The sequence below is a fragment of the Bicyclus anynana genome, chromosome 4 (genome assembly GCF_947172395.1).
Source record: "Bicyclus anynana chromosome 4, ilBicAnyn1.1, whole genome shotgun sequence".
Classification (NCBI taxonomy): Eukaryota; Metazoa; Arthropoda; class Insecta; order Lepidoptera; family Nymphalidae; genus Bicyclus; species Bicyclus anynana.
Window position 1 is genome coordinate 15,866,576 of NC_069086.1, and position 22,200 is coordinate 15,888,775.

The following is a 22,200-nucleotide window of genomic DNA, read 5'->3' on the forward strand; positions in this document are numbered from 1 at the left end:
ATGATGAGGGTGATAGTGTTGCTCTCCCTCATAGGGTACTCGGTCTGCAGTCCCCCTGTGTCTAAGAGTAGGGAGGAGATTGAAGCTTTCCGTGATGCATTGGAAAAGAGTAGGATTGGTAAGTTCTTCAGAATTTTTATGTATAGGTAATTACAAAACTGTCCAAATCTATACTTGTTTAATAGTAGAAGTAAAGGTATTGTAGGGGTAATCTCTGGATGTACTGAACCGATTTTGAAAATTCTTTTACCACTAGAAAGCCATGTTATTTGTGAGTATCATAGGCTCATTATCCCTGTACTCTCACGGCAACCGGAACTACTGAAACCTATTAAATAGATTTATAATAAAAGAGTTATTTGGAATACTCCAGTAGATCTTACAGGAATACCGCTATCTTCTTCATTGCGTTAGATCGGAAGAGATGGGATTAGGACTACTTCATCGCCATTGGTGAACTTTATTATTATCGCACTAATATTATAAAGGCGAAAGTTCGTGTGTAAGTGTGTATGTTTGTTCCTCCTTTACGCTGCGGCTACTAAAGCGATTTGGCTGAAATTTGGAATGGAAATAGATTTTACTCTAGGTCAACACACCTCGAAAAAATCCATGGATCCCGCGGGATTTGTGAAAAACTGAATTCCACGCGGACAAAGTCGCGGGCGTCCGCTAGTTTATAATACGTAGGTATAGGTCGCAATTATCTGATTAAATAAGCCAGCTAATTGGACACCTAGGACGTTCATTAATCGTCGTTCGTTCATTCATATTCTATGGCTACGATATAAGATAATATACAGGGTGTCCCGTAATTAATGGATAAAACGCAAACGTTAGATACACCATCTAATTATCTAAAACTAATTTGAATACTTTTCCAAAAATCCTTAGGGTGATCGGTAAAATTTTTCTATCTTGAATCAGTTTTTTCAATGCTGTAGCTGCTGTAATTATGATTTTAAAGATTTGGTTTTTGTTAAATACTATGAAATAAATGAACAATGTATTTTAATACTATTTTTATAAATAATGTTTTATTTGTTTTGTAGAAGAAAAATGAATGAATGAATCAGTGCAATTTTTCTTTCATTAAGATGACCCGATTTAAAAAAAGTGTCCTGTAAAAAAAATATAAAAATATATGTAATTTACATACACTTTTGCCAGCCATTTTGTAACTACAAAAAGTGGACACAAATTTTATACTAATTTACAAACTACAACAAAATAAGTTTACAAATTTTTAAAATGATAGTACACTTCGGTCCCATAAATTTTTTTTAGTAGTCCCATACCGTTTGTGTTTTATCCATTAATTGCGGAACATTCAACATTCTATAATTTATACAGGGATAAATAGAATCCAATCTTACGATTAATTTCCGCAGATGATGGAGTTCTGCTAGAATCTCGTATTCTAGCGAACCCCAAAGCCTATAACTGGGAGAATAGCGGCAAGTTCGAAGGTGACATTCTCCTGGATGACGACCAGATCGACACCCTGGTGTCGGAATATGCCGGGGTTGATAGCAGCAGCAGAACCGCCCTTGTCGTCGCCAACACAAGATGGCCCGGAAATGTCATGATCTACGAATTTGGCGTGAATGAATTCAGTAAACAAACATATATTTTTTAAATTTAAAGGCCGTCGACCAACAATCCGCTTTCTAGTGCGGGTCTTTCCAGCACTTTGGGACCCCAACGTCCATCGGCTCTTCGAACTATGTGCCCCGCCCATTGCCACTTCAGCGTCGCAACTCGTTGAGCTATGTCGGTGACTTAGTTCCTTCTGCGGATCTCGTCATTTCCGATTCGATCACGCAGAGATACTCCTAACATAGCTCGTTCCATCGCTCGCTGTGTGCCTTTCTTATGAGGCACATAGTTAGCGACCAAGTCTCGGAACCATAGATCATCACTGGCAACACGCACAGTTCGAAGACTTTTGTTCTTCTTTTGTCTTGTTTCTTTCGGATGAAATGTCGAAATTTCAATGTAATGTTTTGTTAATTTTGCCTTGTTGGTACTCACACACAACTCGATAGCTATCTTCAGATTTGTGATATGCCTCATAAAAAGACTCAAAGTCACTCAAGAGGGAGCGAGCTATGCTTGGAGTTGGGCGCCTTTGTCTCTCAGTCACAGAAAACATATGTACAAGTACTCAGTTTCGACGCGCTAGTACCTTGTCTAATAGTATTAAATATCGTTAACAATTTTGTAGTAAATAAACATAAATTCTTACTATAGATGACACTGAGTAAGTTAATATTATTTTTTAACCGACTTCCAAAAAGGAGGAGGTTCTACGTTCGACTGTATGTATGTTTTTTTTTTTTTTAATTGACCGTTAAATAATTATTTGTTATTTAGCTAACGCGGAGCGGGACCGGATATTAAATGCAATGGCCTGGGTGGAACATTTCTCGTGTGTGAGATTCCGTCGCCGTACGAACGAACGAAACTTCGTAAGGATTACTGTAAGTACACTACAAAAAAAAACGCTAATTACTAAATTAATTAAACGCTATTTAAAAAATATATCCGTTTAATCAGTTGTCTATTTTGAGGTTTACAAAATTTATTTATTATAAAAATTAAACCGACTTTTGTAACCAAAAGAAAAGAAAACTTTATTCAATAGTAAGATTTACAGACAGTATAAACCGTGCGCATTAACTTGACACCTGGCTACCAAATACAGTACAATCACCATTCCAGCCAGGTGTCGAGTTAATACGCACGAGCTGTACGCTACGCCAGCATGCCTCAGCATATGCCGTGCACTACATAGAAGCATAATACACGGCCACATTCAGCTGATTCACGGACACATGTGTGTCGTCACTATATAAAAATATAAATAAATAGCTAATCAATACATATAACTGAAATTTAAGTGTATGTTCTGTTTGTGATTTTAAAATTACTGCGTTTTTTCGCAAGTACGTATATTTATTTTTTTTAATTTATTTTGTACCAATATTAGTAACACACAAAAGTAAAAAGAACAACAGTATACAAGGAAACACTTATCTCTATAAGAGATCTCTGCCAGTGACCCTTGGCAGTGGGAGAGATTTAAACAAAAGAAATGGATAGGTACAACAGAATAAAAGTAAATAATATTAAATACATTAAAAATAACACTAATAAATAAATTGAAATAAATATATAAATTATAACAGTACATATCAATACTATATATAAATAATAACTAAATAAATACATATATACATACATACATATAATATATCTATGATGATAAAGAAAGATAGTGTTCACGAAGTCGACGTTTGAAGGTATCAACTGATGGGTTTTTTTTGAAAATGGTATCTGGTAGAGAGTTCCACAGACGCGCTGCGATAACTGAAAAAGATTTAGCACAAAAAACAGTGTTATAGGGAGGCACAGATAGAGATTTTAATTTTACACACGAACGCACCGGTCTGAGACGGCGTGGGGATTCGCGGAAGAGCTCCCGCAAGTAGGAAGGAGAAGAGGTATTTAAGATTTTGAACAGCGTCGTGAGTATATGGATATTCCGGCGATGACGAATAGGGAGCCACTTCAGTTTATTACGGAAATAAGAAATACGGTCGAATTTGCGCAATCCGTATATGAATCGGATGCACAAATTCTGAAGTCGATCGAGTTTGTCGAGTAGCTCCTCTGTCGCATCTAAATAACAAACGTCAGCGTAGTCAAGAATAGGAAGGAGAAGGGATTGGGCAAGTAAGATTTTAGTACGAAAAGGAAGAAAATTTTGCAAACGCTTAAGGGAATGAAGCGAAAAATGGATCCGCCTACTAACCTCATTTATGTGGCCAGACCACGATAAGTTACAGTCAATTTTCAGCCCAAGATTTTTTGCTGTATTTGACAAGGGTATTGGTGTGCCGTCTTATACTATAGGAGATAAATTTTTAAAATGAATACGACTCCGTAATTGTCGACCTCCTACAATCATGGCCTGCGACTTTCCAGGATTTACAAGTAGGCCATGTGCATCAGCCCATTTCTTCACATTTTCCAAATCCACATTAACAATATCCACTGCCGAAACAAGATCCGTGACAGAAGCATGCCTATATAGTTGCAAGTCGTCTGCATAGAGGTGATAGTGAGAGGATATTACTTTGGTGATTTGATTTATAAAAATGGAGAATAAGAGAGGAGACAGGACTCCACCTTGGGGTACGCCAGCCGAGATGTCTGCCCACTCAGAAAGAGTTTCATCAAAGCTGACTCTCTGCCGTCGGCCAAAAAGATACGACCTGAACCATTCAATTACAGGCGGTGAAAGGTTTAAAGAGTGGAGAATGCCGAGGAGAACATCAAAATCCACCGAGTTGAACGCATTGCTAAAATCAAGAAGAATGAGTACAGTCAGATTCTTGTTATCCATAGCAATGCGAATGTCCTCGGTGACCTTGAGAAGTGCGGTGGTGGTGCTGTGCATTGGACGAAAACCAGACTGGTATGAACTCAAAAGATTATTGTGACAAAGGAAGAATGAGAGTTGTCTAAAAACGGCATTTTCTAAGATTTTTGAGATAATGGGCAATATAGAAATAGGTCGATAGTCCGAGAAAGAGGAAGGGTTAGATATTTTAGGTAAAGGGATAACATGGGCTAGCTTCCACGCGGTAGGAAAACAATTAGAGGTCAGGGAAAAATTTAGCACATGGCTGATAATTGGTGCTATAGCCTCACAGATGAGGCTAAGCATGTCTCGGCTTATGCCATCACACCCAACGGCTTTTGTGGAGATGTTGCGGATTGCTTTTTTAACTTCATCAACTGTGATATCCTGAAAGATGAAGTCATCGCAATTGTGAATGACACTAGCCAAATTTTGAAGAGTTTGGGATTTAGTTTTTTTTTAGCTCTTTATATTATTTATTTAGCTCTTTTAAGATTTTTATCTGTCTGTCTATTTGATTGTTCGGGCTAATCTCTGGAATGGCTGAGCCGATTTTATTGGGTCTTTCACTGGTATATAGACGAGGTTATTGAGCAGCACATAGGTAAACTTATCCCGAATAAAATCTATAGCTCCTACGGGATTTACGAAAAACTCTAACTAAATCTAACTCTCACAGCACTAATTAATTATTATTAATAATTTTATTTATTATCAGGGCCGAGCAACTGGATGCTACGCACACGTAGGGTTTTCAAGCACTCGGGGAGTTCACACTCTGAACTTGGCCCGTCAAGGATGTCTGTGGCATGCCATCATCTTGCACGAATTGCTACATAACCTCGGATTCTACCACATGCATTCCGCCTACGAGAGATACAACTACGTACGCATCAACTGGGCTAACATTCAACAAGGTGAGTGATCAACTTTTAGCAGACGGAAGTGATGACAAAAACAAGAAAACTAATGTCGGACAAAGGTGATTCACAACATTTGTCAGGACAACTTAATTAACAAATCAAACTGTAACCAAAATAAGAGACAATGCCAGAGAATGACCTTGAGTGAAGTCACGCACTTGTGAACGTTGTGTGTAGGGTTAAAGGTAACTTTGACAGTTAACAAACACTCCCCTTTTCCACTAAAGTCACTCTCCCCGCCTATCCCAAGTAACCCATAAAGAATTACTCAATAAGAGATATGGACCTCTCGAACGCCACGAGCACACTGAAGCCGTCCGTACCGCAAACACACCGTTACTAATATCTTTGTTGATTGTGCGTTTATGTTTATAGTTCATATATTAAAAAATGTCACATTTAATGTAAGGAAGCAAAAAGTGTATGAATTTTCATCTAATTACGATAAAAGATTTTTAATAATTTTTGAAATTTTATAATCTCATTCATTTTGCAAATACCCAGAGAATCTTTGCTTTTTATGTATAAATTAATTAACATTGACCTTATTTACCTGAATGTATCATAAAAATCAATATATTCAAACCTAGTCATTATCCCCATTGATAAATTTATTCTTTATTATTATGACTAAAATAGTGAATAGGCGAGCTGGGCCTGTTAGCCACGTGGCGCGTCTATTTTCTTTCTACAATCGCAAACGCTTCAAAAATGAAAAAAAATGTATGGGGACGACATTCTTTATCGACATTTTCATTACTTTTAGAAGCGTTAGCGTTTATAGAAAGAGAATCGACGTGCCTGCTGTATTTACTTAAAGCGGGAGCAAGGACAGACAAAGGATTACAAAACATCAATCACCTATTAGTAGACTCGATAAAGTTGTCAAGTTGTCAATTCCAACCAATCAAGATTAATAAAATCTATACTATCAAACAAACTATATTTATATTTTAGTTATTTTTATGCTTGGCAGCATAATTGATTTTTACGGCGAGCAAGAGATTTAAGGTTGTAAGAAATGCCAAATGTTGGCGGAAACGCACGGTGAAAAGTGCGCAGAATAACCTATTCTGCACAAAAATATAACGCTGTCATTCGTTCATCGAATTTTACTGCCCATATTTATTTCATACTGGGGGCTATAAATGAAAATCGATTATTAAGGAGTAAACTCCAAAAATAATTAGTAATTATTAAGTATTTTGGAATGCCAATGCCAGACAACGCTTTTTGAGTAAATGACCTTGACTACGGCATTTTATATCAAGTGTCAGTATTTTCTTGATTATTTCAACGAAATTACATATAAACTGGTAAAAATAAGGTTACTAATTGTTACCGCTATCATAAAAATGCCAGTTTACATAAAAATAACATTGATCCCTTAAAATAAAAGGACCCACAATCATGTACAAAATTTCACTTAAAATCTTGCCAATTTTGCTTTGACAGTTTTAGAATTATTGGTAAAGGAAATTATACCTAATGGCCTTTAAATATACTCCAATATTCAATGAAATCCCAAATTCAGAGCAAATTCCACCTTAAGTATTGAGTATAAAGCTGAATTTGCAAATGCGACTTTTTGAATTGAGTGCCAAGAAGTTCTGTTTGGCACTTATTGAGTGGGGACGTCTCATGGGGACTCATTATTTGAATGGTACACCGAGATATATAATAATTTTAATTTTTACAGGATATGCATTTGCCTTTAACCGCATGGCACGCAATCGTGTTAGTCTTCTTAGCCTTCCGTACGAATATGGAAGCAACATGCACTACAGCACCCACGCGTTTAGCGCTAATGGAAGACCTACTATTACGGCGACGAGGGTAAGAACTACTTGTAAGATTTATATATATCTACTTTTAACAAATCAATCTGTAACCAAAATAAGACCCTAGAATGGCAGAGAATGACCTTGAGTGAAGTCACGTACTTGTGAACGTTGTGTGTAGGGTTAAAGGATCCTTTGACTGTTAACAAACACTCCCCTTTTCCACTCAAGTCACTCTCCCCGGCTATTCCTAGTAACCCATAAAGAATTGCACAACAAGAGATGTGGACGGCTCGAAACTCCACGAGCACACTGAAGCCGTCCGTACCGCAAGTTGTTGCAACGCGGCGATCACACTACGAATATTATAAGGAAGAAAAGTTTGCCGTATTGTAGGGGTAATCTCTGGATCTCATCATCAACATCATTATCAACCCATAATCGGCTCACTGCTGAGCTCGAGTCTTCTCTCAGAATAAGAGGGGTTAGGCCAATAGTCCACCACGCTGGCCCAATGCGGATTGGCACACTTCACGCACGCAGAGAATTAAGGTTTCCTCAAGATGTTTTTCCTTTACCGTATGAGACACGTGATATTTAATTGTTTTAAATGCATACAACTGAAAAGTTAGATTTAGTTTTTGTTTTTTTTTTTTAATGGTAAATTAAGAATTGTATTAAAATAAACGCATGTTGAGTTAGCCTGTAAGTGGGGTGTACAATGTAGCATATTACTTTTTAATGCATGTTATGTTTAATTAGTCATAAGTTTTTTTGTATACAACGTTGGCTTCCGAATAAATAAATAAGTTGGAGGTGCATGCTCCGGACCTTCCAAGGAATCTAGTTCAGTTATACAGATTATAGTCATTCCATCACGGAATGTCTGAAGTTGATAGTTTCTGAAATAACTGTATTTATTAGTATAGTTTACGTTTTATATTTCAGAGTTTCCAAGGAGTGATGGGCAATGATCATTCCGTCACCCACTGGGACTGGCTGAGGCTTCGCAGACACTACAACTGCCCTGGAGCGTGGAATGAGAGAGACATCCAGGAGTTAAAGGAAGAGGTGGAGCGCACACGACCATTGATGATCGATACACCTCTGCCAATTGAAGATATTAATGATGAGACCACTTTGTAACGTGGTTACTATGAACTTAATAATATCTAGTTTGGACAAAAAAACAATAATATACTTTGAAAGAAATTAAACTACTTTATGACTGATGCATCTTCTTATTTTATTTTTAATAAACCCGCAATACCTAACAATTTTTCACTCCAAACTGTGACTATGAGAGGGTTAGAGCAAAGCTAATAATTAGCTTAGCTCTTACTCTTATTATGACAGATGTACGTGCAGGTACGACTATAGTAATAATTGTATACTATTGTGTACTATAGTAATAATAACTATAGTAATAAATTTTATTAAAGCATAAAATATGCTTTCATTTGACATATTAGACGCCCAAATAACTGATGAGGGTGTATACCTAAATAACATTACACAACTGTATATATCTGGAAACCCCACACTTGCAGTGTGAAAGCAGGCAACTTTTACGTTTTCTATTCTGTTAGGTATACTTTTGTCTACTGTTCGATTTTAATTTTTCAATGAGAATATTTCTTATCATTTATTCCTATTCCAAATAAATAACAGATGGGTATATATTTCATTTGCCGGATCTTGTACTATTGGGCTATTACTTACCTTCGGCACACTATCGGTAAAAATGTATTCTTAATTCCGAAAGGTCGTAAAATTGGAAACTGCAATTGCATTATCGTCTTATGCTCCTTAGCCAAAGGAATAAATTTATTTGTCAAAGAAAATGGATATATTTAATAGTGCCTGAAAGGTAATTATTCTTTGATGAAAGTTAAATAAAATTAAAAGATAAACGACAGGGAAAGACCTCCTTATTAATTTATAATAAAAAAAATTTATAATAAATTTAAATTTTTAATTTCTAGTCAATATTCGTCTCTCCAACGAGCGTGCGGTCTGCCGCGCGGCCGGATGTGATCACGCGGCCACCAATGTAACACTCTCTCGCTCCACCGACCGTCTCTAGTGCGCGCCACGTGACCTGCCCATCGCCATTTTAGTTTGCACGCCAGTTCTGCAGCATCAATTAGTTTTGTCCTATTCCTTATGTCAACGTTCCTTTGACGGTCGCTGAGTTTTAGGCCCAACATGCTGCGCTCTGTCGCTCTTTGGAATTTTTGTATTTTGTCAATAATTCGTTTGGTCAGTGTCCATGTTTGACACCCATACAGAAGCGTAGGGAATATTGTATTTTCCATGGCCTTCTTTTTCAACGGTAGAGGGATTTTGGATTTGAAAACATGTTTCAAAGACCAGTATTTTCCCCACGCAATCTTGATTCTCCTCTCCACTTCTTCTATAGTTTGCTCTTCGAAAGATATTCTCTGCCCGAGATATATGTATTCGTCAACAAAGCTGATGGGTTGAGATTCGATTGACGTAGGAATCTCTATGTTGTTTGTCATTATGCAGGTTTTCTTAGCATTCATATCAAATCCACATTTTCTACTTTCCTGGTTCAAGGTGCTAATCATATAATAAAGATCATCATATTTTGTACATATCAATACTATGTCATCCGCAAATTTTAAGTTATTGAGGAGCTCCCCGTTTATATTTACCCCTATATTTTCCCAAGTTAATCTGGAAAATATCAGCTCTAGTAGAGCCGTAAACAAGTTCGGTGAGATTGGGTCCCCCTGTCTGACGCCTCTATTTATCGCAAAAGGAGGTCCCACCTGTTCCAATTTTATTGACGCTCTACTATTTTTGTATACAGCTTGCAAAAGATCAATATATTTAGCCTCGACTCCTTGTTGGTTAAGAGCTTTCCATAGCGCCTGATGCGAGATAGAGTCAAATGCTTTTGCATAATCAATGAACGCTATGTAGAGAGGGATCTTGTACTCTTTGAATCTCTCCATAACTTGGGACAGCGTAAATATATGATCAGTTGTGCTATATTTTGGTCTGAATCCTGCCTGCTCTCTTGGCTGGTGGGAACTTAAAGTTGGTCTTAATCGCCTTAGGATGACATTTGTAAAGAGTTTATAGATGCTTTGAAGCAGGCTTATTGGTCTGTAATTTTCAATCTCTGTTGGATCGCCTTTCTTGTATAGTAGGGTAATGATAGCGTTTTCCCAGTCTTCTGGTATACAACACGAGTTTAATATTTCGTTGAATATTGGTGTAATTATAGGTGTTAATGGTTCAATTATTGCTTTTAAGATATCATTTGTGACTCTATCATGACCTGGGCTTTTTGAGGATTTCAAAGAGGCAATACTGGCTCTAATTTCGCTTTGTAGGAAAGGTGGAACGTTCTCCGTATTTACTGGGATACTGTTTACAGGTTCAGGAGAGCTTACTCTATCTTGTGAGCTGTATAAGTTTTTATAGAAATTTGTTGCAGTCTCTAAAATATTATTTCTATTAGTTACTCTGTTACCTTTCTTGTTCTTTACTGACGGTATCCACTCTTTGCACTTATTTAACCGCTTTGCAGCGCGCTTTATTGAGCTTTTTGGTATTAGTTCCTCTTCGATTATTTTATATTTGTATTTAGTTTTATTTTTGGTTATACTTTTTCTTATTTTTGTGTAGAGTTTTGACAAACGTTTTCGCTCTTTTTTTGACTTATTCTTTTTATTTTTCAAGTACTCCCTTTCATGTATTAGTTGATTTACTTCTTTTGTAAAAATAAATTCATTTTCAGATATGTTCTTCGTTTTAGGTATACTTTCAAAACATTCTGAGATCTGTGTAATCAAATCCTTATATTTTTGGTCGGTGTTTTTATTCCCAGCCGTGTAGTGTTTTCTAATCTCTTTAAAATTTCTTACAATAGAGTCTCTTTTTGTCGGCGTTAATGTAGGGATATTTTGACCAAACTTCTTTCTGCTTTTTTTGATGTTTGTTAATAAGTTATACGTCACTCTGAGTAGTCTGTGATCTGTAGAATAAGTTGTTCCTATAACCTGTACATTCAAGATTGCTCTTAAGTTTTTTGTCAATATATAGTCTATTTCATTTCGAGTTTTTCCGTCAGGAGATAGCCAGGTCCAGCGTTTTTTAGCCTTCTTTTTAAAGAATGTATTTGTTATGTAGAGCTGGTTTTGTAGACAATATTGAACAAGAATTTCGCCCCTGTCATTCCTTGTGCCGTATCCCCATTTACCTATAGCTTTCCCATCTTCTAGAGTTGGTTTCCCAACTTTGGCGTTAAAATCTCCTAAGACAAGGGTATGTGTAGGTGTTCTTTCGAGGCTTAAGCTAAGGTCGTTATAGAATTTATGCAACTCTTCCTCTGAAGCTTTTTCGGTAGGTGCGTATGCTTGAATGCAGGTTATTTTTACATTTTCTAAAGATAAGTCCAGTCGCACTACTCTATCAGATATAGCAGTAAAGTTCGATTTTGATGTTTTAAAGATTTTCTAATCATAAATCCAACTCCATTAAAACCGGCTCGTTCTCCTTTATACATAAGAATATATTCGCTGAATTCTAGTATTTTCATGCTTTCTTTTTTAATTTCCGATAGACCTATAATATCCCACTTGATGTTTTGAAGAGAATGTTCAAGTTCATTTAATCTTCCTTCCGATACAAGGGATCTTATATTGTAGGTTGCAATGTAGAGTAAATTACTGATGGAGGGTTTTGGTCTAAGACTCCCCCGGCGACCACCCGTACGGGGAGCTGTATAATTATTTTCTTGGTGTTTATTTAATGTAGAGCATGCAAGAGGGGCCTTTTCCGGATCCTATGGTTTACTTTGTAAATAGCCTGTTATAGTGGTGCTCTTGGTTTTCTTTGTTGAAGGTTTTATTACGTTGTGTGTATTGTTGTTGGCAAAATAATCTGGTGATTGTGATAAATTTCTCTTATTTGTTAGTTTTGGTTTTGATTTTGGGGTACTGTTGTCTAGTACAACTATTTTATTATATTTTATAATGGCAAATTTTCCTTCATTTCTCAGTTTCCGTATCTGCTCATTCAATACTCTTCTTTCATTTAAAATTTTTTTCGGATAATCTTCTTGTATGTAGTAGGGTGTGTCTTTTAAACTTTTTTTGGACTTAACTATTTGTATTTTTTTATTTATAGTGGTTAATGATAGAATTACGGGTCTATTCTTTGAGCTTTTTTTGCCCAGTCTATAAAGGCAATCTATGTCGGAAGAATTTAATTTGACTGACATGATCTCATTAATTATAGTCATAATTTCCTTCTCTAGGTCTTCATAGTTGTGTTCGTTCTCTTCGACCCCAAATATTACAATATTTCTTTTTCTTATTTGCCTTTCAATCTGATCTATACGTTTTTCTTGCTCTTCAACTTTATTACTTATTTCGTTGTGTTTCGACTCAATTTCTAAAAACTTTTTATTTATATTGCTATTAATAGATTCCGTTATACTTTTTTCCATATTATCTAGTTTTTGCTTCTGTAATTTCATCTCCAACTGTATATTTCTTAACATTTCCGTGATCTCTTCCATTTTCAAGTATTTTGAAACTTAATTCTTGCCCTAATATGGTCAACAGTGTGATGACAAATCGCTGTTTAGGACTAATATGTCGCCCTCTAGTGGTTCAGTAGTGAAATACCATGTAAATTCAATGTCAAGTAAACAGCCAGTATGAAGTGCCAATAAAACCAATATGAGGTTAGCGAGATCGTAATGTTGCTATTCCTCGATAGGTGGCGTTACATAAGCTATTTATCAATAGATGGCGCTTGTTACAGATTTACTGTCTTATGGCCGTTATGATATTTGAAATTATATTATTTTGTTTTGTTTCACTAAATACTGTCTTATACAATGTAATGTTCACTGCAATTATGTCCAAATATTACGAAAATCACCACTTCAATCTTTAAACACTTCACTGCAGTTGTTTACTATGTTATTCGATCCAATGTCTGTGTTGTTTTGATTCGTAATACTTTGCCGAGTTTTTCTTCTATTCTGCAGACTAAAGTTTTAATTATTACTTCACTTCAAAGTTTTTTACACTGTTTCACTAAATAATCACTTTGTTTCGTTCATATCGCGTTGTAACTATTTTTAATTGAGAAAAAATAACAGAGTTAGTTGTGTTTGTTGCGCACCTTAGCGCCCTCTCTGACGGCGTTGGAGAGACGATATCGAAGAGGTCGCAGGTCGTACATGGACGAGGCTTGCTGCAGACAGAGAGCGTTGGGTCGCGATGGAGGAGGCCTTTACCCGAAAATGGGTACCCAAATAAAACAATTAGAAAATTATCAACCTACAATAAATATTTATTATTTTAGAATTAAGTTTTGTTAATTTAAGTTAGTTTTAAGTTCTTTATCCTTTTTAATTGTTTGTATTATATTATTTTGTATGTGTGATTTGGGAATAAACGGCTTATTATTATTATTTATTATTAGTCAATATTAAAAAAATGCATCAGGCTTGAGACACTATTATGTCAGTTTCAACGCTGAATTCTTTGCTTGAAGCCATGACTGGCAGGGATAATAGGGACTAAATGAAAAGCAAAGTTTCTACTACCTAATATGAAGAAACAGAAGTCATTAGTATAAACGGATGATCACTAAAGATGGATAAACTTTTGTGAATACTTGAATATAAGTCAATAAGACCACTAAAGATGGAGAACTCCACAGTTTTCTTAGAGTGAACTAGAATCATAAGTTTCAATTAGGCTTAGATATGTTGGTATGGTTAAATATTGACAGGTTAAGTTCGGCCGCTTTTGCAGTTAGAAAGATTAAACAGTTAGCATAATAGTAGAAACTGCAAGACTTGTATAACTTACGTACTTTCTTAGTGCAATGTCTGATGTCATCGCATATCCCGGTAAAGGTATGAATAAGGTATGAATCTATTATTCCTTATGACGTTTATACCATGCAAATAGAGCTGAGATAGGTGCGCGGAAGGACAAGGTTAAGGAGAATACGCGAAAACAAACCGCGAACCATGTTAGTGGGGCGGTTTCCTTCCAAGCCGTCTTCCAGACTTCGGTCATCATCATTATCCAGCGACGGACGACCAGTATTGAATATTCTCTTGTAAGGACTTTCAAGGACCAAAGCATCCAGCGGCTCCCTGTAACCTGCTTGATGTCATTGATCCACCAAGTGGAGGTCGACCTACATTGCGCATTCTGGTGCGGGGTTGCCATTCCAGTACTTTAGGGCCCCTAGGTCGATCGAACTTCGAACTATATTATATCCCGCGCATTGCCTCTTCAGGTTTACGACTTTGGTTCTTCTGCCGATTTTATTTCTGATTCGAAAGTACCTTTGTTTGATCAAATCAGTAATAAAGATAGGAAAGGACGGAAGGAATGAATAGAATATAAAGAAAGGATAAGCATATCTCTCTCCATCGCCCGATGATTGAATCTTCTTCTTATGAGGCCCATACTTAGCGACCAAATCTCATATAAGTATTTCATATGAATAATGACATGACATTATAATACCCATCAATAAAAGTAAAGTATTTAAGTATCTAATCAGTGAAAAGCTAAGTGCTAATACTATCTTAACTTGATTACACAAATATTTGAGGTTTGGCTATAAAAACAAACACAGATGTTTTATAATGCATACCCCAATATGATGAGGGTGATAGTGTTGCTCTCCCTCATAGGGTACTCGGTCTGCAGTCCCCCTGTGTCTAAGAGTAGGGAGGAGATTGAAGCTTTCCGTGATGCATTGGAAAAGAGTAGGATTGGTAAGTTCTTGAGAATTTTTATGTAAAGTTAATTACTAAACTGTTCAAGGTGTAATCTATTCTTGTCTAATAGTAGAAGTAAAGAGGTATTGTAAGGGTAATCTTTGGATCTACTGAACCGATTTGAAAATTATTTTACCACTAGAAAGCCATGTTATTTGTGAGTGTCGTCGTCATCAACCCATATTCGGCTCACTGCTGCGCTCGAGTCTCCTCTCGAATGAGAGGGGTTAGGCCAATAGTCCACCACGCTGGCCCAATGCGGATTGGCAGACTTCACACACGCAGAGAATGAAGATAATTATCTGGTATGCAGGTTTCCTCACGATGTTTTCCTTCACCGTTTGCGACACGTGATATTTAATTTCTTAAAACTTAAAATGATCCCGCGGGATTTGTGAAAAACTGAATTCAACGCGGACAAAGTCGCGGGCGTCCGCTAGTTTTTAATACGTAGGTATAGGTCGCAACTATCTGATTAATTAAGCCAGCTAATTGGACGCCTAGGACGTTCATTAATCGTTGTTCGTTCATTCATATTCTGTGGCTACGACATAAGATAATATACAGGGTGTCCCGTAATTAATGGATAAAACGCAAAAGGCAGATACACCTAATTATCTAAAATTAATTTGTGTGCACTTTTTGTAGTTACAGAATGGCTTTTTTAAATCAACAAGTTGCAAATTGCATTAGTAAATTTAGGCAAGTAGGCAGATATTATAATACATATTGAAGAAAAAAAATTGGAATGTGCACTCTTCAAAAATTTTTCTTCTATTGAAAAATCAGACCCTCTCATTTTTGTCAGCAATTTTGTAACTACAAAAAGTAGATACAAATTTTATACTAATTTACAAACCTCAATAAGTGTACAAGTTTTCAAAATGATAGTACACTTCAGTCCGATACATATTTTTTGACGGCCGCGTGGCGCAGTGGGTAGTGACCCTGCTTTCTGCATCCACGGCCGTGGGTTCGATTCCCACAACTGGAAAATATTTGTGTGATGAGCATGGGTGTTTTCTAGTGTCTGTGTGTATTTATATATTATATAAGTATTTATATGTAGTATATAATTGTATATCAATATTATAATATCAACTGTCTTAGCACCCATAACACAAGCTACTCTGTATGCTTACTTTGGGGCTAGATAGTGATGTGTATTGTTTAAGTATATTTATTTATTTATTTATTTATTTATTTATTTTTGCAGTCCAAATTTTTTTAATCGGGTCATCTTAATGAAAGAAAAATAATTATTGCATTCAAAGCTTCTTCTACAAAAAAAATAAAACATTATTTATAAAAATAGTACTAAAATAGTAGTAAAATACATTGGTCAGTTATTTCGTAGTATTTAACAAAAATCAGATCTTTAAAATCATAATTACAGCAGCTACAGCATTGAAAAAACTCAAAATTGAAAATTGAGTTCAAGATTGAAAAATTATAAAAAAAATATAATTTGGTTACCCTAGGGATTTTTGGAAAACTATTCAAATTAGTGTTAGATAATTAGGTGGTGTATCTACCATTTGTGTTTTATCCATTAATTAAGGACAAGGACACCCACACAATTAAGGACACCCTGTATAAATTATAGAATCCAATCTTACAATTACTTTTCGCAGATGATGGAGTTCTGCTAGAATCTCGTATTCTAGCGAACCCCAAAGCCTATAACTGGGAGAACAGCGGCAAGTTCGAAGGTGATATTCTCCTGGATGACGACCAGATCGACACCCTGGTGTCGGATTATGCCGGGGTTGACAGCAGCAGCAGAACCGCCCTTGTCGTCGCCAACACAAGATGGCCCGGAAATGTCATGATCTACGAATTTGGAGTGAATGAATTCAGTAAACAAACTTTTTAAATTACAATTTCATCATCATCATCATCATCATCATCATCATATCAGCCGATGGACGTCCACTGCAGGACATAGGCCGTCGACCAACAATCCGCTTTCTAGTGCGGGTCTTTCCAGCACTTAGCGACTTCAACGTCCATCGGCTCATCGAACTATGTGCCCCGTCCATTGTCACTTCAGCTTCGCAACTCGTTGAGCTATGTCGGTGACTTTGGTTCTTCTGCGGATCTTGTCATTTCCGATTCGATCACGCAGTGATACTCCTAACATAGCTCGTTCCATCGCTCGCTGTGTGCCTCTGAGCCTTCTTATGAGGCCCATAGTGATCGACCAAGTCTCGGAACCATAGGTCATCACTGGCAACACGCACAGTTCGAAGACTTTTGTTCTTCTTTCGGATGAAATGTCGAAATTTCGATTTAATATTTTGTTAATTTTGCCTCGTTGGTACACACACACAAGTCGATAATTATCCGCAGATTTGTGATATGTATGAGGCATAGGCTCAAAATCACTCAGCGGGCGAAGGAGCGAGCTATGCTTGGAGTTGGGCGCCTTTGTCTCTCAGTCACAGAAAACATATGTACAAGTACTCACTTTCGACGCGCTAGTACCTTGTCTAATAGTATTAAATATCGTTAACAATTTTGTAGTAAATAAACATAAATTCTTACTATAGATGACACTGAGTAAGTTAATATTATTTTTTAACCGACTTCCAAAAAGGAGGAGGTTCTACGTTCGACTGTATGTATGTTTTTTTTTTTAATTGACCGTTAAATAATTATTTGTTATTTAGCTAACGCGGAGCGGGACCGGATATTAAATGCAATGGCCTGGGTGGAACATTTCTCGTGTGTGAGATTCCGTCGCCGTACGAATGAACGAAACTTCGTAAGGATTACTGTAAGTACACTACAAAAAAAACGCTAATTACTAAATTAATTAAACGCTATTTAAAAAATATATCCGTTTAATCAGTTGTCTATTCTGAGGTTTACAAAATTTACTTATTATAAAAATTAAACCGACTTTTGTAACCAAAAGAAAAGAAAACTTTATTCAATAGTAAGATTTACAGACAGTATAAACCGTGCGCATTAACTCGACACCTGGCTACCAAATACAGTACAATCACCATTCCAGCCAGGTGTCGAGTTAATACGCACGAGCTGTACGCTACCCTAATGCCAGCATGCCTCAGCATATGCCGTGCACTACATAGAAGCATAATACACGGCCACATTCAGCTGATTCACGGACACATGTGTGTCGTCACTATATAAAAATATAAATAAATAGCTAATCAATACATATAACTGAAATTTAAGTGTCCGTTCTGTTTTTGATTTTAAAATTACTGCGTTTTTTCGCAAGTGCGTATATTTATTTAGCTCTTTTAAGATTTTTATCTGTCTGTCTATTTGTTTGGGGCTAATCTCTGGAACGGCTAAGCCGATTTTACTGGGACTTTCACTGGTATATAGAGGAGGTTATTGAGCAGCACATAGGTAAATTTATCCCGAATAAAGGGATTTACGAAAAACTCAGTGACTCACTTTAATTTCACGCTAACGAAGTTGCGGACGTCACGTAGTATAAAAACGTAATGACGACAGCACTAATTAATTATTATTAATCATTTTATTTATTATCAGGGCCGAGCAACTGGATGCTACGCACACGTAGGGTTTTCAAGCACTCGGGGAGTTCACACTCTGAACTTGGCCCGTCAAGGATGTCTGTGGCATGCCATCATCTTGCACGAACTGCTGCATAACCTCGGCTTCTACCACATGCATTCCGCCTACGAGAGATACAACTACGTACGCATCAACTGGGCTAACATTCAACAAGGTGAGTGAACAACTTTTAGCAGACGGAAGTGATGACAAAAACAAAACTAATGTCGATCAAAGGTGATTCACAACATTTGTCAGGACAACTTAATTAACAAATCAAACTGTAACCAATAAGAGATATGGACCTCTCGAACGCCACGAGCACACTGAAGACGTCCGTACCGCAAACACACCGTTAATTATATCTTTGTTGATTGTGCGTTTATGTTTATAGTTCATATATTAAAAAATGTCGCATTTAATGTAAGGAAGCTAAAAGTGTTTTCATCTAATTACGATAAAAGATTTTTAATAAATTTTGAAATTTTATAATCTCATTCATTTTGCAAATACCCAGACAATCTTTGCTTTTTATGTATAAATTAATTAACATTGACCTTATTTACCTGAATGTATCATAAAAATCAATATATTCAAACCTAGTCATTATCCCCATTGATAAATTCTTTATTATTAAGACTAAAATAGTGAATAGGCGAGCTGCTGCCTGGGCCTGTTAGCCACGTGGCGCGTCTATTTTCTTTCTACAATCGCAAACGCTTCAAAAATGAAAAAAAATGTATGGGAACGACATTCTTTATCGACATTTTCATTAGGTTTAGAAGCGTTAGCGTTTATAGAAAGAGAATCGACGTGCCTGCTGTATTTACTTAAAGCGGGAGCAAGGACAGACAAAGGATTACAAAACATCAATCACCTATTAGTAGACTCGATAAAGTTGTCAAGTTGTCAATTCCAACCAATCAAGATTAATAAAATCTATCCTATCAAACAAATTATATTTATATTTTAGTTATTTTTATGCTTGGCAGCAAAATTGATTTTTACGGCGAGCAAGAGATTTAAGGTTGTAAGAAATGCCAAATGTTGGTGGAAACGCACGGTGAAAGGTGCGCAGAATAGGTTGTGCACAAAAACATAACGCTGTCATTCATTCGTTCATTCATTCATTTGTTCATCGAATTTTACTGCCCATATTTATTTCATACTGGGGGCTATAAATGAAAATCGATTATTAAGGAGTAAACTCCAAAAATAATTAGTTATTATTAAGTATCTTGGAATGCCAATGCCAGACAACGCTTTTTTTAGTAAATGACCTTCACTACGGCATTTTATATCAAGTGTCAGTATTTTCTTGACTATTTCAACGAAATTACATATAAACTGGTAAAAATAAGGTTACTAATTGTTACCACTATCATAAAAATGCCAGTTTACATAAAAATAACATTGATCCCTTAAAATAAAAGGACCCACAATCATGTACAAAATTTCACTTAAAATCTTGCCAATTTTGCTTTGACAGTTTTAGAATTATTGGTAAAGAAAATTATACCTAATGGCCTTTAAATATACTCCAATATTCAATGAAATCCCAAATTCAGAGCAAATTCCACCTTAAGTATTGAGTATAAAGTTGAATTTGCAAATGCGACTTTTTGAATTGAGTGCCAAGAAGTTCTGTTTGGCACTTATTGAGTGGGGATGTTTTTTGGTCGCTTATTGTACGTCCACTTTTTAATAGGAGATTTAATATCATTGAGGAGATCGATGAAAAATAACGATAATTATTCGTATGTCATTTCGTTGGAAACACAATACGATGAAATACGTTGTAGTGACTCATTATTTGAATGGTACACCAAGATATATAATAATTTTAATTTTTACAGGATATGCATTTGCCTTTAACCGCATGGCACGCAATCGTGTTAGTCTTCTTAGCCTTCCGTACGAATATGGAAGCAACATGCACTACAGCACCCACGCGTTTAGCGCTAATGGAAGACCTACTATTACGGCGACGAGGGTAAGAACTACTTGTAAGATTTATCTATATCTACTTTTAGCAGACTCAGCAGTGACTATAAAAATAAGAAAACTAATGTCGAGCAAAGGTTATGTCAGGACAACTTAATTAACAAATCAATCTGTAACCAAAATAAGACCCTAGAATGGCAGAGAATGACCTTGAGTGAAGTCACGCACTTGTGAACGTTGTGTGTAGGGTTAAAGGATCCTTTGACTGTTAACAAACACTCCCCTTTTCCACTCAAGTCACTCTCCCCGCCTATTCCTAGTAACCCATAAAGAATTGCACAACAAGAGATGTGGACGGCTAGAAACTCCACGAGCACACTGAAGCTGTCCGTACCGCAAGTCGGCGATAACACTACAAATATTATAAGGAAGAAAAGTTTGCCGTATTGTAGGGGTAATCTCTGGATCTCATCATCACCATCATTATCAACCCATAATCGGCTCACTGATGAGCTCGAGTCTTCTCTCAGAATAAGAGAGGTTAGGTTCAATAGTCCACCACGCTGGCCCAATGCGGATTGGCAGACTTCACGCACGCAGAGAATTAAGGTTTCCTCAAGATGTTTTTCCTTTACCGTATGAGACACGTGATATTTAATTGTTTAAATGCATACAACTGAAAAGTTGGAGGTGCATGCTCCGGACCTTCCAAGGAATCTAGTTCAGTTATACAGGTTATAGTCATTCCATCACGGAATGTCTGAAGTTGATAGTTTCTGAAATAGCTGTATTTATTAGTATAGTTTACGTTTTATATTTCAGAGTTTCCAAGGAGTGATGGGCAATGATCATTCCGTCACCCACTGGGACTGGCTGAGGCTTCGCAGACACTACAACTGCCCTGGAGCGTGGAATGAGAGGGATATCCAGGAGTTGAAGGAAGAGGTGGAGCGCACACGACCATTGATGATCGATACACCTCTGCCAATTGAAGATATTAATGATGAGACCACTTTGTAACGTGGTTACTTTGAACTTAATAATATCTAGTTTGGACAAAAAACAATAATATACTTTGAAAGCAATTAAACTACTTTATGACTGATGCATCTTCTTATTTTATTTTTTATAAACCCGCAATACCTAACAATTTTTCACTCCAAACTGTGACCATGAGAGGGTTAGAGCAAAGCTAATAATTAGCTTAGCTCTTACTCTTATTATGACAGATGTATGCGCAGGTACGACTATAGTAATTAGTAATTGTTTTATTAAAGCATAAAACATGCTTTCATTTGACATATTAGACGCCTAAATAACTGATGAGGGTGTATAAATAACATTACTCAACTGTTTATATCTGGCAACCCCACACTTGCAGTGTGAAAGCAGGTAACTTTTACGTTTTCTATTCTGTTAGGTATACTTTTTTCTACTGTTCCATTTTATTAATTAATCAATTAGAGATTATCATAAATTACTATCCGGCCGAAATTTTATTAGGAAAATCATTTGTAATTTTTCAATGAGAATATTTCTTATCATTTATTCCTATTCCAAATAAATAACAGATGAGGGTATATATTTCTTATGCCGGATCTTGTACTATTGGGCTTTTACTTACTTTCGGCACACTATCGGTAAAAATGTATTCTTAATTCCGAAAGGTCGTAAGATTGGAAACTCTTATTGCATTATTGTCGTATGCTCCTTAGCCAAAGGAATAAATTTATTTGACACAGAAAATGGATATATTTAGAAGTGCCTGAA

General features: G+C 36.3%; 2 protein-coding genes across 2 annotated transcripts; both read left to right on the forward strand.

Annotated features, from left to right (window-relative positions):
* On the forward strand, positions 1–8,279 carry LOC128199937 (high choriolytic enzyme 1-like). The gene is made up of 6 exons (XM_052891602.1): positions 1–118; positions 1,392–1,616; positions 2,377–2,483; positions 5,148–5,346; positions 7,052–7,188; positions 8,082–8,279. Exons 1-6 carry the CDS (start codon positions 1–3, stop codon positions 8,277–8,279), a joined length of 984 nt encoding a protein of 327 aa, XP_052747562.1.
* Positions 8,280–14,810: 6,531 nt separating this feature from the next.
* Positions 14,811–21,450, forward strand: LOC112056829 (high choriolytic enzyme 1-like). The gene is made up of 6 exons (XM_052891603.1): positions 14,811–14,928; positions 16,566–16,790; positions 17,604–17,710; positions 18,463–18,661; positions 20,343–20,479; positions 21,253–21,450. Exons 1-6 carry the CDS (start codon positions 14,811–14,813, stop codon positions 21,448–21,450), a joined length of 984 nt encoding a protein of 327 aa, XP_052747563.1.
* Positions 21,451–22,200: the final 750 nt, after the last annotated feature.